The sequence below is a fragment of the Balaenoptera musculus genome, chromosome 2 (genome assembly GCF_009873245.2).
Source record: "Balaenoptera musculus isolate JJ_BM4_2016_0621 chromosome 2, mBalMus1.pri.v3, whole genome shotgun sequence".
NCBI lineage: Eukaryota > Metazoa > Chordata > Mammalia > Artiodactyla > Balaenopteridae > Balaenoptera > Balaenoptera musculus.
The window spans coordinates 97511012-97526048 of record NC_045786.1 but is presented as its reverse complement, the minus strand read 5'-3'; the positions used below and the strand labels follow the sequence as shown (position 1 = coordinate 97526048).

At 42.3% G+C, this 15037-nt stretch overlaps 1 protein-coding gene across 2 annotated transcripts in view; it reads right to left on the bottom strand.

The window, feature by feature from the left end:
• Positions 1-1426: 1426 nt before the first annotated feature.
• SCG5 (secretogranin V) overlaps positions 1427-15037 on the bottom strand; it is a 52012-nt gene continuing 38401 nt past the window's right edge. The window contains exons 4-6 of one of the 2 annotated variants that reach the window (XM_036844078.1): positions 12743-12855; positions 5885-5938; positions 1427-2000 (exon numbers count right to left, since the gene is read on the bottom strand). In XM_036844078.1, coding sequence (XP_036699973.1) covers positions 1905-2000; positions 5885-5938; positions 12743-12855 — 263 coding nt within the window. In that variant the 3' untranslated portion in view covers positions 1427-1904. The remainder of the gene's footprint in view (positions 2001-5884; positions 5939-12742; positions 12856-15037) is intronic. The other variant, XM_036844079.1, reaches the window with a different exon arrangement.

The following is a 15037-nucleotide window of genomic DNA, read 5'->3' as shown; positions in this document are numbered from 1 at the left end:
AGGAGTCGGTGAAATAACCCAGAGATTAACAATATGACAGAAGCCATGGCCTCCTTAGGCTGCAGGGACCAGTGGAAGAGGTGACATGACTGGGGCCCAGGGGCCGGGCTTACCTGGCAGGAGATGGAGCCTCAGAGAAGATGCAGCTACTGGGAGCAAAAATGAATTACCTTGTTTTCTCCCATTTTCTCACCTTCTACTCCGCCCTCAGCGACCTCACATTAAACCCAGCCTGAAGTCAGCTGACAAGGCAGCCTGCGAAACAGGGGAGGGCAGAAAAGGCATTGGAAGGCGAACAAGCCTAACCCAGGCATAATGACCTCCCCTTCTCCTGCTTCACTTCTACTTCCTTCCTCATGACCTCAGAGCATGTCTTTAGCCATTTTCCTTCCTTCTGTCCAATCTTGGAGAAAGAGATGTCCTTTGTTTCTTCTAAGAGGACCGGAACTGGTATAAAATGTAATTAAAATGCCTACAAAACACAGAATCCATAAAGGAGACCCTCCCAGCTCTATACGTCTCTAGGACTTGAGGGAGCTCTCTCTTAAGATCAGGTGGTAATGATGCTTCTGAAATGACACTACGGGTTGTGGAGAAATTGCCTGGTGAAACCCTCTGGGAAAAATGCCTCCTGCCGTAAAACAGGGGCCAATACCTTTCTTGATTTGTATAAGTAATAACAGACTCACATGCTAACTAGATATGGACAAGCTATTTCTATTAGACAAGTCACTGACATTTGGATTTAATATGCAGTTATTAAAATTAAAATCGAGAATGATCTTTCTCCCTGAGTCCTTTCTCACTGCCGTCTCCCTCTTATAGACAACGAAATTGAGGCCAATGATATCAAAGCCTGAAACCATCATCTCTTTTACAGTGAGGAGGTATAAAGAGCACGAAAATAATCTCACCAGTGAACCGATTCCTGCCAGCCTTTCACTGATTTTTCTGACTTGGGAGGACTCGGCTGAAAGAAAATTGCCTGCCTCTTCAGAAGCGTGCAGGAGAGCACGTCTGCATCTGCCATTCCAAGCTTTGAAAGCAGCATGGAGCTGACTGACCTACTCAGAGCTCATGGATTGGATGCTTTGCTGCCTGAGTGCCTGGCTGGTGTCAGTGTGAGTCCCCAGTGCACCCCCCAGAGCCCAGCCCTGTGCCTGGCACATGGTAGAAACAATGTTTGCTGAATAAAAAGCCAGAGTCAGCAGACCTTAGTCCCCGAGTACTGACTGTGCCACTTTCAGCTTTCCATGGAAGCTGAGTCTCAGTCCCACCATCTGTAAAATGGGAATAATAATCCCCCCCCCATTTACTTCACCGTATTATTGTTAAGATCAGATAAGGTCATATTTGTGAGTTTGTTCTAGTAAGCAAAGAAAGTGTTTTTATAATTCTCTAAATTAAAAAGAAATTCACATACTCATGCTTGCATACACATTTATTAAGATGCAGCCAAGTGAAATGTGTCAGCTCCTCCTGGGTACAATCTTCTTTATTGGTGTGTAATAATGCCCAAGGGCTGGATTAACTACATAATCAAAATCAAATGCCAGCCTTTTACAGACTTGGCCAAAACAGTGCCACCCGAAACACCATTTAAACCGTAAGAAATCGCAGGACATTTCATTCATTTGCTTTTTATTGTTATTGACACATACATTTTAATTTTAATGCTCACTGCAGCTCCACATTTAAAGAAAAAAAAGCTCTTACCCTAATTTAGCAGAAAGCAGAGCTATCGGTGTGAAGGACAATAGGATATCAAAATACAGCTGCTTTTCATCCATACTTGTCTAAATTAGAAACATGCTGCCATTCACAGGGGCTCTAACAATGCGTGCACATAAGCAACACCAAGGAGGTCTAACAGGTCGTGTGGGTTTCCACTCAGCATCTTCACTTTACTCTGGGTCCTTATCCTCATCTGAAAAATGAGGGACTGACTTCTTCGCCACAACATTGTCCAGTCTCTGTCCTTGCAGATATGGATTGACACTCTGAAAAAAATACATGGTTTGGAGTCATACGTGAACATCGGATACAGACATCGCACAGAAGTGAACGAGAATTGTTTCTGGCCTATTGGGTTAACAAGGTAACAGTGGTGCCTACTACCTACCAGATGATTACGCCGGTGCACTAATCAATACCTCAGTGGCCAGAGAAACATTGACTGACAGATGTGTCTCTGTCTTTCACACAACTATTTCACACAGCTAATCATCAGATACAATTTGGCTCCATCCCCTTTTTTGGCATAAAGATTTGAAGTGAACCAGCTAAGAAACCCTCACTATTAACTTAGATACAAAGCCTCACATGAAACAGAATTACTATCCTATGGCCTTATTTTAGGGGAGAGAGAATGTGAACTGCATTAAATCATTTTACAAGAAGAATGTTCTAAAGACGATGATAGAGCAGGGGCAAATGGGAATTAGTATCTGCAGAGTGGTCACAGATCACCTGTTGCTGTGACTGATTCTTTCAAAGCAGTATTCTACTTAAAGAGGACGCATCAGGGGCTCTAGCAATCATTTTCACCTTCCCTCAGTCAGATTCAAAACGCGAAGAAAAGAAGGAAGTTATACAGAAAGCTCCTTTATTTTTGACTCAAGACTCCACCATCTGAAATCCTTTTCAGCTGTTGGTATTCTGAATGAGTCAAGGTTTTTTCCATTCTTTCTCTAATTCATATCTATTCTTTGAGGTTTGGATTTGAACTAGTAACTGGAGCTTTACAACATAGTATTTAGCAAGCAGAAAAAATTCAGAAGTTTTGGACGGTATTTGTTTATTGAAGTTGCCTGCCAATAATTGAACAAAAACATAAGAAAGAAGCTGTAGTTACAAATAATCAGCAATCCCATCACACCTCTAGGCCCCATTGATGAATGCAGGCATTTTGCAGGGGGTCTCTCTTGCCCAGGGGACATTGTCTGCCATAACTTTCAAAGGGTGAGCAGACACTCTCCAAAAGAGAAGGCCTGGAATCTGAGTTTACTATTGATGAATGTCCTTCCACATTCGGACAGGTAAAAGCATGAATGATGAAAGGTCCCACACATTCTGCAAAAATGCATCACCAACAAGCTGAGAATTACAAAGTATGCAATGTCCTCATATATCTGAAAAGTGATATGTCACCAAATAACAGTACTTTGCTGGGAAGCATCTTTAAAATATTTTAAATAACTAAAATACCTTTTTATATCAGGAATTGTCAACTGGAATGGCCTGGCCTATCCCAGGGAATCGTATCAGAATCTCTGGCTAGGTGGAGCATGTGTGGACTGAAAAAGTGTATTCAGTATTATAAATATTTTGATTGTTTTTTAGTAAAAATATATTTTACTAAAAATTCTAATATATTTTAAAAGGATATGAGATATTCATGTTATCAAATATGGGAATAAAGGGTTGATAAACTCTTTAAATAATAGTAGATCTCAAATATCAACAAGATACATCTTAAGAGTTAAACAGTTTGCGAAGTCATTTAAAAGGTGAATTGACCTTTTACTCTGGAAGCAACTAGGAATTCAACCAGATTTGAGCAAGTATAGAAATTTGCATAAAACCACCTGAGGCTCTGTTGTAACTCTGGGGAGAATCCCTCCTGGTAAGGGACTGTCATGGCAGCAAGTCCTTCAGCCGAGACCCGGAACATGACAAATGATAGAGGGCAGGGGAAGTGAATTAATGAGGAAGTAACAGGAGCAATCACTTGAACTTTTTTTTTTTTTAATTTAAACTACGATAGTATTTTTTTTTAATATTTATTTATTTATTTGGCTGCACTGGGTCTTAGTTGCAGCATGCAGGGCTTGAACTTTTTTGATAAATGTCTATGAGTATTGAATCCTACACATAAGAGTAATAATAATGATGATACTTGGTTTTAATTATCCTCTGAAGAACTCAAGGCACTTAGATATTTACCTTCTCCCTTGGGTGAGAGACTGGCTAGGTTACACAGAGAACATTATTGCCACTTCACAACCGCCAGAACCACTGGGATGGGATCCCTGCTTTTAGTGACCTCTGGAAACCACAGCAGATGCTGAGCTTCGTTGGAGAAAGCCTTGATTTTTCACAAAAGCCCATAATTTCTTTATATTGATTCGCGCAATTGAGGGAGTCGTTTAAAGTCTTCAGCCTGGGAACACCACCCAAGGCCTGATGACAGGGAAGGCAAGTTCTGTTTCTCCACCAGACCTGAAAGGCCCCTGGTTTATGGCATGAGCATGGATCTTTGTATCAATAGATGCCTGAGAGTAGGAAGAACTTGATACCTCTGGATCAAAGTGATCTTTATTTTCATAAACTCTAAGCCTTTCCTATGTGGAGGAAGTTGAAGCCAAAGTAAAATCCTTTATAACATGTGTTCTAGCCAGAATCCTGAGTTTTGGTAATCACTGGTCTCATGGAAAAATGACCTAAATCATGACCCACAGTCATTAACTTAGTCAGGGCAGAAGGAATAGTGAGTCAGGACGTAGAGGCGATTAAAGCTTCATGCTAAGTTATTCATTTTGGTACGGTCATTGGTCTGATTTGGAAATGTCCTTGTTGTGCCATGGGGAGATGCTCAAGCCATCTTACTGGTAAATTATGGGTATTCTGAGCTCTTGGAATAGAATTTCTTGATGTTCTCTCAAGACCGCATTATACCCTTTGGACCCTTCCTGCCATCATCTGCCACTAGAAACTGTAATCACCCAAGAAAAACCCCTAATAACCCCATTAACTCTCTGAAGATCTGTTTACAAGCAAAACTTTGCTTCTCAAATAGAAAACTGGCCATGGGGCTTCTGTATTTTGTCAGGCAGCACAGGGGCTTGGAACTTTCTGTTTCAGGGACCTGAGGAATTAATGTTGAGTCCAGAAAATCCGCACCTCTTAAAGCATTCTCTGCCTGGATTCGGCAAAACTATTCAGAATGGCCACAATTACCACTGTCCAGATTCCCAAATTGTGCCAGGATCCAGGCACTTGCTATTCTAAATAAACAGTCAGTAGCCTTGGGTATACAGTTTGGTTTGTATATTTTAACTAAAACGCTTACTCCCTGGCAGCACTTTGCTATGGAATAAGCAGGACTTTAACTTTTTCCTCCATCTGATCCAAAACAAATGGCAGGTGGTTTTGTCTAGGAAGGCACCAACCACTGACCACTTGTTCAGTCTCAACACCATAAAATGCATTGGAAACCCAAAGCAAATTGACATCAGCTTTACAAGAGACATCACTGTAGTGGGTAAATGCACAGCACCTTGGGCAGCTCAGAGACGGTTAATAACTAAGCCTGCAGTAAATTCACCAGTCAGCGAACAAATATAATGGATCTAGTGAATTTTTACATCAATCTGGCTAGAGCAAGGGAAAAAAGTATGTAGAAGGAATGAGGTTTGTTCATCTCATCTTCTGCCCCTACATTCCTTCAAAATTATTGCCTGGAGCAGGCAGTTCAACAGTTCCTGGCTCCTGTCTCGAGTTTTTATATAATTGATGCAGAGGTGTGAGCAGTTTCCCCCAGTGGCCTACAGACCCTTTGAGGAAAGACATACCCTCCTGTACTCCCCGCATCCCTACACCCATGGTAGGGATGCAATGCAATTGACATTTTGTGAGTGCAATGGAGCTGGTGGAATTGCCACAGAACTTAGCATGCCACTAAAAATCACGTGCTAAAGCTTGGGGAAGACATCGCAGAAACCAAGGGCAGACGTTTTAGGCATGGCCCTTGTCTCTCGGGACTACTGTTCAGCACGTGAAAGGATTCTGCTACTTTCCAACCACTGAGGCTAACGGCCTGTCAACTGCCCCCGCTCAGAAAGCTCCAGGCGTCCCCACAGCCCGCCAGCCAGCCAGGCGTTACCCTCCGCTTGCGTCTCTGTCCTCCTTTCATCTTCTCATAAAGGAGCTTCTTGTTCTAGAGTGGGGAGAAAAGAAAACACAAATGCAGAAGTGTGGATCACATTTGGTCAACGTCTATTTTACACCTTGTGTGTCCCCCTGGATATCTGCATACACATACTTTGGAAACGAAGCCAGATGAAAGGAATGTCGTGGCAGAAAGATAGACCACAAGAGAAAAGCCGGTGGTTGTACAGCTTTTAATAAAGTGCTCTGCAATGCCCCGAGGCACCCCAGTGTCATCAACAATCACATAAACAAGAAAATACGACATTCTAACACACAAGGGGCACTGGAGACCCATCTCCTCACTTTGAACAGGCTTTGTTTAAAACAAACAACTTTATCTTATTTTACTTTGGTATCTAACTCCCTTTTTATGAGCTGTACACATAAATCGTTCTCTAGAGTAGGGTCTGACTATTAGTAACAATCCTCTGTGTAAGCAAACGAGACACCTGACTTCTGTGACCCTTCCTCTTGTGGCTTGAGTCAGTGCCCCCAGTCAAGGCAATTGGAAAAACATTCGGTCTATAACATTTTTAATAGAGTGAACCTTTTAAAAACTGCCAAAAAACTTCTTGGCAGAAGGAAAGTTGTGTTGGGGCTGGGTGGTGGGGACAGGCTCTGTTACCACAGTTTGTGTAAGTGTTTCCTCATATTGCTGGATTTCAAACACGTAGTGGACTTAAATGAGCTCTAGAATATCAGGCGCATGCTGAATAGATTTCCATTCTGTTGGGATTACAAGAGACAGAACACTTAACCTGAGGGAGAACGGGAGAAGGGGAATTGGGGGCTTTCTTAGGTTGTTTTATTTGATTTTTTTTAATCAGAAGGGAGATAATGTATAAAAGAGGTGATTCATCTTACTCTAAATAAAATACCCTGACATTGATTGAAAAAAAAAAAAGGAGACGACAGAGTTCTGGTAAGGAACAAGTTCCTACAATCCTAGTATCTCCTGAGCTGTCTGGATATCAAATTTTTTTTCATGATAGATTTGCAAATGAAAATGACAAATGCCAAGAACGAGCTTCATAGTTTTCATGTTCATTAAAATCTACTCCACCCACAATTTACAATGTGCATCTCTTGCCCAACCTCAGCTATGCACGGAGGCCGTGCCAGGGCGTCAAGGAGCCTCCACAGCCCCAAAGGCCGGTCCTGGCCGCAGCCTCCATCTCATGCTCATTTGGAGAACTGATCAGTTTAATCTCAGAAGGGAGAAAAGACGGACTTGCAGATCATTCACTCGAGGAATGAGGGTATTGCTGTGAAGCTCATTCCCATTGTCTGTACTTGCCTTTCTGTGGATGAAACACTTCCTGATGCAAGAGAATGTCCTGGGAGTTCGTGCTAAAGCTGGGGAAGGGGGTTGGGAGATAGGGGGCCAGGAAAGAGGCTTCTTCATGGGCATCACCGGGATCAGCTGCCTGAGTGGGAGGGAGGGCACAGGGGCCCTCGAGCTGGTACCACGGGGTGGGACAGACAATCAGCCATGGCAGAGGTCCACTGTGCCGCCAGCAGGGTTAAAGACAGCAGCATTTTAGTAACTCCCCTTTAGAAGGTCGTGGGACAGGTTATACTCATAAGAGGCTTCATTCAAAAAGAAATGCAGGGGCTTCCCTGGTGGCGCAGTGGTTGAGAATCTGCCTGCCAATGCAGGGGACACGGGTTCGAGCCCTGGTCTGGGAAGATCCCACATGCCGCGGAGCAACTAGGCCCGTGAGCCACAGTTACTGAGCCTGCGCGTCTGGAGCCTCTGCTCCGCAACAGGAGAGGCCACAATAATGAAAGGCCCGCGCACCGCGATGAAGAGTGGCCCCCACTTGCCGCAACTGGAGAAAGCCCTCGCACAGAAACGAAGACCCAACACAGCCATAAATAAATAAATAAAAATTGTATAACTTAAAAAAAAAAAAAAAAAAAAAAAAACAAAAAGAAATGCAAAGGTCTGTCAAGTCTTCCTCTCAAGGATGGTCCCTGTGTTTCCCTAAGAGCACAGGTTAGGATTAGCAGGATGCTTTCCAACTCCTGCCTGACAGCGGCCTTGGCATTCGCAATTAGCCCCGCTATCATATGGATTTAAAGGCAGGGACTGGCAGGTGGGTGAAAGAAGTATACAAAAACGAATGAGAAGAAACCAGCCCCTCTCCTAACACCCATTCTCTATAGGTGGGGTGGGGAGGGGGGAGCAGTGAGCCTGGTTTCCAGGTGAGTAGCAGGTTTGAGTTCATGGAGAGAGCTTTCCATGGTGCCATCAAGATTTTGGACAACTGCCCAGATCTTGGCTTCAAATTCCATTCCTAAATGGAACCAGAGAGGCTTCTTAGAGAAATGTCTGATTCTAGGGCTAGGGCAGGGAAAGTACAAGGATGAATGAAGTTGGGATATCTAATTGGGCCAGAAAGTAAGGAAGTACTCAAAAAGTGATGAGACATAGTGAAAGGAAAGAAAAGCCAGCCTGCAGAGACTCCCACTGGCTAAATCTAGGACAGTTTGAACAGCAAAATAAATAATAATAGGAAACAATGAATCTATACTGATAATAAATTTTAAAACAAATAAGTAAATGGAGGAGCAGGAAAAAAATCTTGCTTAGAAGAGAATGCCAACCAAGAAATGCCAAAAGAATAGTAGAGTTTTAAAAAAAAAATCACCATTTTACAACTACCATAGTTATCATTGATTCTGGTGAGTGTCATCAATGGATACTGAAATTGTTAGTTGAAAGTTTAATGGGTACAGAATATTTATACAGTCTTGAAGTAAATCCCCATAGATCAATGATTAATTTCGAAGGGAAAGATACTAATTTTACACTGGAGAAACTTGGCAGTCACCACGTTGCCCAAGTCACCACCAATTCTGGGACAAACTGGCTTCATGGGCCTCCCGAGGGAAACACTAAGAACATATGAGAAAGGCATAGCTCATGTCTAATGACACGGAAACATGAGAGAAACCCAAACTGAAGAGCATGCGACTCTTCAGACACATTGAGGGCATGAAAGATAAAGAAAGGCAGAGGGTCCTGTGTCTCATTTCTCCTATGGCTCAGGTTCACGGCTCCGTTCAAGTGCATCCAATTAAAGACCTGAGCTGCTGATGAAAAGATGTGGAAAGCACTTGGAAAGGAGAAACATTTGCTTTCGAGACAACTTTTTCCTAAGTGAGTAACACTCAGCAATGAATGTGTGGAGGGGGAGATGGCTGACATCTATGGTAGCCAGCCTTTGGTTATGGCCGCTCAATGCTGTGGATACACACATCGTCTGAAAGACAACCAGTCCTAGATAGGACTCGACAGGACTGCTGTACAGGACACACTATGAGCGATGAGCCAAGAAAAGATAAGGAATTTATCCAGTTTTTACAGAACTCTCAGAGTTGAATGGTCCTGTTCAAATCCAAGCTCTGCCAATCATCAGCTCTCTGGTATTGGGCACGCTATTCAAACTCCCTAAGCCTGTATTTTCTCATCTATAAAATGAGCATGATAGGGAAGGGCAGACTGAATGAAATAATTCATGTAAAGTATTTAGCATAGTGTCTGCCTCACAGTATGTGCTCAACAAATAGGACTATTTACTATCTTATTATAAAATACAATGACTATTATCATCATCTTTGTTTTTCCATCACCTAACACAGGGCCTGGAAGGCATATGATGTACATTTAATAAATGTATCTTGATGTATTAACAAAGAGAGAGGAATGCAGGAAATTAGACAGACACTGATATTTATAATATGTGAATCACTGCTCAAAACCCAGCTGCGCTCCAGCTAATATCAAAGACAGGGAAACATTACTAGCAAATAAGGAATCAGGGTCTTGTGTGCAGGTCTCTTGTGAAAGATAATTCCTTTGTTAACTTAAAGGGTAGTGGAGCTTAAGACAAGCTTGAGACCATCATTCTTTATAAACACTAAGGAAAGCTTCGGGACCCCAGCTTGCAAAAGCAAGACATACTCAATTCACACTTCCATGCGAAGATCAAGCAAATCATGTTTGACTGCTGGGTGGTAATGAGAAAATAAATGAAGGAAACTTAAGTTTAAACAGACACATAATTACAGATGAGAAAGGTGTGTAAACATTGTTCCTGGTCATTGATCTGTAATAGTCCTAACTTCTAGTCTTTAGCTCTGATGTAGACAAAGAATGGGAGTGACTGAGAGAAAACAAATCAGTATTTAGAGAAGGAAGCAAAAAAGAATGAGAGATGGAGGCTGTCCTTGTACTGGAGTCCTGGGAGTGAGTGGAACATGATGAGAGAAATCTGTAAAGGTTTTCAAGAAGAGGTGAGGAAAGTTGGCAACAGAGACGTTTCCATGTCTCCCACTTCCTCAGCTGGGCTCTCTGCCCTCACTCAGACTGTTCTCCATTTCCCCCTTGCATCCTTTCCCTCATTTCCAGCCAACCAGTCATGTGAGGTAGACATGTCACCCTAGAATTCAGTGCTGCCCTTTTTAGTGTCTTTGACGTCCTCAATTGTTACCATACAATTGACCACGTGAGTCCTCAGTCCTGGGTCTTCCTCTACCCTTCTCTTCCATTTTCCCCACTAATTTAACCTGGTATACTCATGGTATAGCTGGATCAGGAAGCTGAACAGTGCTAAGTTGGGTTGATTTTATTTTCATGCAATTCATCACAAGATGGTAAGCTCATCGAAGACCACTACCATGTTGATGACTACTGTATATCAAGCACCTAGCACAGTGCCTGGAACAAAGCAGGTTCCATCCTGGCCCTTGCTTCAGTTTGGCAATACTTTTGCCCATCTCTTATGGATTGCTTCCCAGTGCTCTGCTGTGGTCTTCTACTTTTTCCTACCCTGTCTCTGCTTCCTTCTTTCTCTCCTACCTCCCTCTCTTCTTCCTTTCTTTTTTTTTTTTAATTCCCTCAGAGGAAAAGTTCATACCTTCCATTTCTTATAAACCTGATATAGCTCTTTTTTCCTCCTCATGCTATGTATATGCCATATACCAATTCTAGTCAGTTCCCTGGCCCCCTTTGAAATGTCCTGGATTCTCATCGTGTTGGTGAGATTCACTTAAATTCTCTATGTTCACAGCCTTCATAACTAGAATTACCTTCTCTATTTTTTTCCTGCCTTTAGTCTCTTCTCTCTATATTTCATCATTCCCTATGCCACCCTAATAACTTTTATAGAAGACTTTCATGATTTCAGTCTCCTATTCAAGAACCTATAGATGATTGCCTATGTAATTCAACATATTTAAACACTGCTAGTGGGCTTCAGGATGGCTCTACAAATTCTCCCTAACAGAACTGCTTATGAAAAAGAAGAGAAATAGAATAACGCATAATAGAAGAAGCAAAATTAACTTAGAGCGTATTGTTGCTTTGTTGTTTTAAGACAGGAAACGTGCATGTTGACAGGAGAGGGAATCAAACTGCTTGGATGATGGAAAAGATGATGGAAAAATGAAAGTGGTTATTAATGAGGAAGGACCTCTCTCTCTGAAACAATGTAAAAGGAAGTGAGAGAATTTAGTCCTGAGATTACAGTATTCCTAGTAAAGTAGGCAGCAAGCCGGCTTCCAGTAATGAGCTGAGAAGAGACCTATAATTTTAGAGGGGCTTAGGCTATTAGGAGTATCTCCTCATTCCTCATTCACTCACTCCTTCCACAGATGTATTGACCACCTATGTATATGTGAACTAACACTTCTTAGTATTTTTCCACTTTGCTCACATGGCTTCAGCATTTGATTACATCATCCAAGCCACAGGAAGATAGATCTCTCTCCATTCAATTGTGATCTTGTTCAATTCATTGTTCCAGCTTGTTAGGATCTTCCTGAATCCCAACTCTGTCATTCAGTGCTCTCCCTTCCAACTTTGTGTCTTTCTGAAGAATCTGATAAGTTCATGTTCTATAGTTTTTATTACAAACATTTATAAAAATGTGGAGTGGGATAGCACTAAGACACACAGGATACCATGTGAAATCGCTCTCCCTCTTGACATGGACTCTTTAAGAAGCTCCCTTCTGGTAATGTTCTCCTGCCTAGGTTGTACCCCTCCACTTCTTCAAACAGGAGATCATGAAAGAGCTCATCAAACACTTGGCTGAAGTCCAAATGCACCACGCTCACTTCATTTCCCTCATCAAGCTGGCAAGTAAATGAATAATGCTGGCAAGCAGAAGAATACAATTAGATTGACAAAACTTGTTTTTTAGCAAACCTATGCCAAATGGTCATGATTTCTCTTCTAAGTGCTTATAAACAATTTCCTTAACTGGCAGTTACAGATTCTTGCCTGGTATTGACGGCAAGTTCACTGCTACACATTTTGGAATTTATCTTCTCTTTCCATAGAGCAGAATTACATGTCTGTTTCTCAGCTTCTGGCATGGTCTTCCCTTAGTTCTGCAGAGATCATCTCCCTCAGTCTAGAGATAAAACTTGCAAGTTTTCTTAGTATCCTTTTTTTTTAAAACAAAAATATCATATACTTCCTATAAGGGCTGCATGAAACACTGGTGAGACTTTAGGATGTGTTGTGACACAGGCTATGGAGTAGACCAGAGTAGAAGCCTCTGGGACTACAGCCGATGAGACTGGTTCAGGTCCCTGACTCTTCGGATGGATTGGTGTATTGAGCCCTAGACAGTGAGTGTGGTTTGGAATTAAAGTCCCTCTCAACCAGAGATTTCTGGAAAAAATCAGCTTCTAAGGAATTTTCCTTCTCTCTCCCCACCCGTGTTGCTCATCTCTGCCATCAGTACCTTCAGAGTACCAGAGTATAAGACCTATTAGCAATTAAGATTGGACTTACCCACTTGCCCAAGCCTGGATAGTCATGTTCTGGATCAAAAAGGTGCTGGTGTAACTGGAATTCTCGACTGAACTCTGCTGTGTCAGGGGTGTTTTCTAGACATCCATCATCTACTGCAAACAACAAAAGGTTTTTGAGGAACAGCCACGACATCTATTGTTATTCTAAGAGTTAATTTATTAAAAACAACTAGGCATCCAAAGGTCAGAATCAATTCACATCAGTCACTCTAAGTCACTTTCCTTCTGGGATTTGCTCATCCCAGACTCCCACTCCTCTCCTACCCATGGCCGACACTGGTCAGCTGCTCCCCAAACCCACTTCCTATTCCCCGTCGGCACACGGCTAATTTCCCAGCCTTGCTATGCAATCAGGTGGAGTCATATGCCTGGGTTTGGGCCAATGGAATGTGGGCAGAAGTGATGTACTCCACCTCCAGGTCTGGCCCATAGAAACCTTCTATATGACCCCCTCTCCTTCTCTCCCCAACCCCCCGTCATCTGTCGGTCTGCTTGCTACATGTTGCTGACCAGGGCAGCTGTAGATGTCAAGTGCAAAGATGAAAGATGGCAGTCTGCATTGTTGAACCATCCACCCCTACCACACCCTCACCCACCTTTGGCAGGACTTCACACAAATGAGAAATAAACTTCTATTGTGTTAAGCCACTATTATTTTTTATCTGTCATAACGGCAAGTATTTCCTTCACTGGTATACTTCCATTCCACATGACTCACTCTGTTTTCTCTTGGGTGGGCTCTTTAGAAATGATTCTGGTTTCTTGGAGAAATTCCATTATATAAGAACAATAATTATTAGACAGTACTTGATGTTGTGTGTTGTAGTGGTAACAGGGTAAGCTTGGAGTCAGAAAGATAGACCCAAGCTCAGGGTTCAAATCCTAGCTCAAGAGTGATAGATGAGTTTAGTTTCTCGGGAAAGTTAAGTTAGTCTAAGTCCATTTATTCATCTATGAGATGGGAATAATCAAATCCTTACCTTACAGGGTAGCTATGAGGAATAAAGATGATCATATATAGAGCATCTGGCACATAACAGGTTTCCTCCATGTTTTAGTTCCCTTCTCACCACCTTTCTTTAAATGACAGTTCATATTATCAATGCTCTTTGAAATAAAGCATGTCTTCCATTCAAACCCAAGAAAGGTTATCCCTCTTGGCTGCTGCTTTTACCTAAGCCCTATCATTACTAGACACAATACGCTGAAAATAAGCCTTTTTTTTTTCTGTCTCTAATGTGTTTTAGACAACAGCTTTAAAAAGGGGGGCTGGGGAGGGATGTGAATTTTGTGCAGGACTAGAATGAAAGAGACTTCCTTTCGAAGGGATAGTGAGGCATCAAAGTCAGTACTAAAGGGGGTCTAATACAATCAGCCAGGTAGTCTGGTCTCTTGAGACTGCTCTGATGCCTTCCAGCAGCTTTAAGCATCCAGTCTCTCAGCCCTTAACAGCATGAAGCCCCTGAGGAAGGCACTAGCATTTGGAACAAATCCCTAGTGTGGCTCTGACGTGGCTCCCCACTTCTCACTGAACTATTTATCTAACTTCATCTAGAGCAATTAACATGGAGGAAAGGGATAGCAAAGCAAGAGAGGTCAGGCAATCTGCATATGGCAGCGTATGTTAGCTTAATGAAAAGACAGGGAAGGAAATGGCAGGTAATCTCGGACAAGAAAGGTCCTGGGAGCTGGGTCCTTTTATCCAACTCTATCAGCCCACCCTGATTGTTCCATCTCGGAGCTCCTAAGTGCTCCTAATTATTGCTTGATCACATAGATCTGTATATTGCTTTTTTTTCAGGATAAGCTAGGACTACATTGAATTTTTTTTTTAAGGCACTGACTATGTCTTCATTTTACAGATGAAGAAACTGAGGTCCAGGGAAGTAAACTGACATATTATGATTAGGACAAGAACTCAGATCTCTTGGCTCAACCTCTGGTTCTCTTTCCATTCTCCAACAACAGTTCTCAAAACTTTGGTATGCTCCAGAATCACATGAAAGGCAGGTTAGAATATGAATTTCTGGGTCCTACCCCCAGAGCTTCTGATTCAACAGGTCTGGAGTAGGGCCTGAAAATCTGCATTTCCAGTAAGTTTCAGGTAATGCTGATATTGCTGGGACTATATATTAAGAACCACTGTATTATATGATATCGAATCAATTTAACCAAATCCCCATGGAGCCTGAACTGGCCTTTCTTCCTTCCCATCCAAAGTCCCACAAGCAAGTAAAAGGTGGCTGATTCAGATTTTCCTGTGGTCCTGGGCCTG